This window comes from Melampsora larici-populina (genome assembly GCF_000204055.1).
Source record: "Melampsora larici-populina 98AG31 unplaced genomic scaffold MELLAscaffold_2, whole genome shotgun sequence".
Taxonomy (NCBI): domain Eukaryota; kingdom Fungi; phylum Basidiomycota; class Pucciniomycetes; order Pucciniales; family Melampsoraceae; genus Melampsora; species Melampsora laricis-populina.
In genome coordinates this window covers 3,360,854-3,362,212 of record NW_006768766.1, presented here as the reverse complement: position 1 = coordinate 3,362,212, position 1,359 = coordinate 3,360,854, and the positions used below count along the sequence as shown (strand labels likewise).

At 44.4% G+C, this 1,359-nt stretch overlaps 1 protein-coding gene across 1 annotated transcript; it reads left to right on the top strand.

Moving 5' to 3' along the window:
- Nucleotides 1-253: 253 nt before the first annotated feature.
- Nucleotides 254-1,111, top strand: MELLADRAFT_89343 (uncharacterized protein; the record flags this gene model as incomplete). Its single annotated transcript, XM_007404512.1, has 4 exons — nucleotides 254-289; nucleotides 352-652; nucleotides 712-1,051; nucleotides 1,093-1,111. 4 exons carry the CDS (start codon nucleotides 254-256, stop codon nucleotides 1,109-1,111), a joined length of 696 nt encoding a protein of 231 aa, XP_007404574.1.
- Nucleotides 1,112-1,359: the final 248 nt, after the last annotated feature.

Below are 1,359 nucleotides of genomic sequence, written 5' to 3'. Positions count from 1 at the left end.
ACTGTGGATAGGTCATCGTTGACACTCTTGGACGACACCAAGGAAGGCATCTTCAACCTGTGGGACCACTTGGTTGACTCTCCTCTTTACCCTCAGGCACCCAAAGTTTACAACTCTGAGTATTTCAACCTGGCCAAAACCGGCCGTGGCCGGAAATCACCTGTGGTCTTACATAACAATGAAGTTTTTGCTAGATATCTTGATGACACTAAAGGAGAACCTAGCCTCGAGCTAATTTTTCTGGCTGACAAATATGTCAAAAATAATCCTTGGCTTCGACCTTCCACCAGTAAGCCGGTACAACCTCAACGACAAGCTAAAAGAAAGGCATCTCAACATTTGACTTATGAGGAGATGTTATTAGATGATGGAGATGAAGAAGCGGATTATGGTGATAGTGATAGTGATAGTGATGGTGATCTGCCTTTGAGTGTCGAAATATTCCAGCCAAGCAAGAAAGCCAGGTGTACACCTTCAACTTCAACAAAAGTCACCTCACCACGAGTCACTCGAAAGAAGGCTTCTAATTTTAAAACCAAGAATAGTACATACACACTCCCGCCACCCATCACCCCACGAAAATCTCCCCACCGTGCTCAGAGTGATGTGGCTCCTGTAGCTATGACTCATGTGATACCACCTCACCAGACAGGTAAGCTCACCGCTCTTGTTCACTACTCATTTTTGGTCTGGCTGACATGCCCTCCTTAGTACCGGCCTTTGATTTCAGAGAGGCTATTGATATCTCCGTATTTGGTCGAAAGCTTCCCATGGCTTGCCCTGTTCCACCTGCTGAGACTACAGACGGTTTCACCGTTGGGAAAAAATGCATTTTGACAGGAAATGCAGAAGGTAAACCTGAATGGGTGGTAACACCGTATCATTTCAAAGTTGATGAAAGTGTGGTGATTGGAAAAGGTTCTTTCAGGACATTTTACAATGCCTTTGGAAGAACACCTGGTGGTGAGGTGACTCCGATGGTTGCCAAGAAGCGGAGGGAGCTGCCTCCCAATATGACTCATCTGGCTGTCCATAAAGAATCCGGTGGAGTGTATGCTGCTGTTTCCATGGTGATTGAAAAGTTTAAGAAAGCCGCTTTGGGTCTGAATGAAATTCAACTTTTCCCTGCAACGGTTGAAGCTATCCAAAACATTCGTGTGAGTCAAATATATGGATCTCATTTTATTCAAGCTTTCTCGATAACATGTTTTTATTTTCCAGATGGTTCAAAACTTTCCGGTCTATGCAGGAAGCAGTGCTACGACAGAATGTGCTTATTTCTTTGAAGAAGTACTTGATGTTACACAATACCGCAAGTATACCAGCAATCACAACTTTGAACTCCGGCCTTCAGACAGT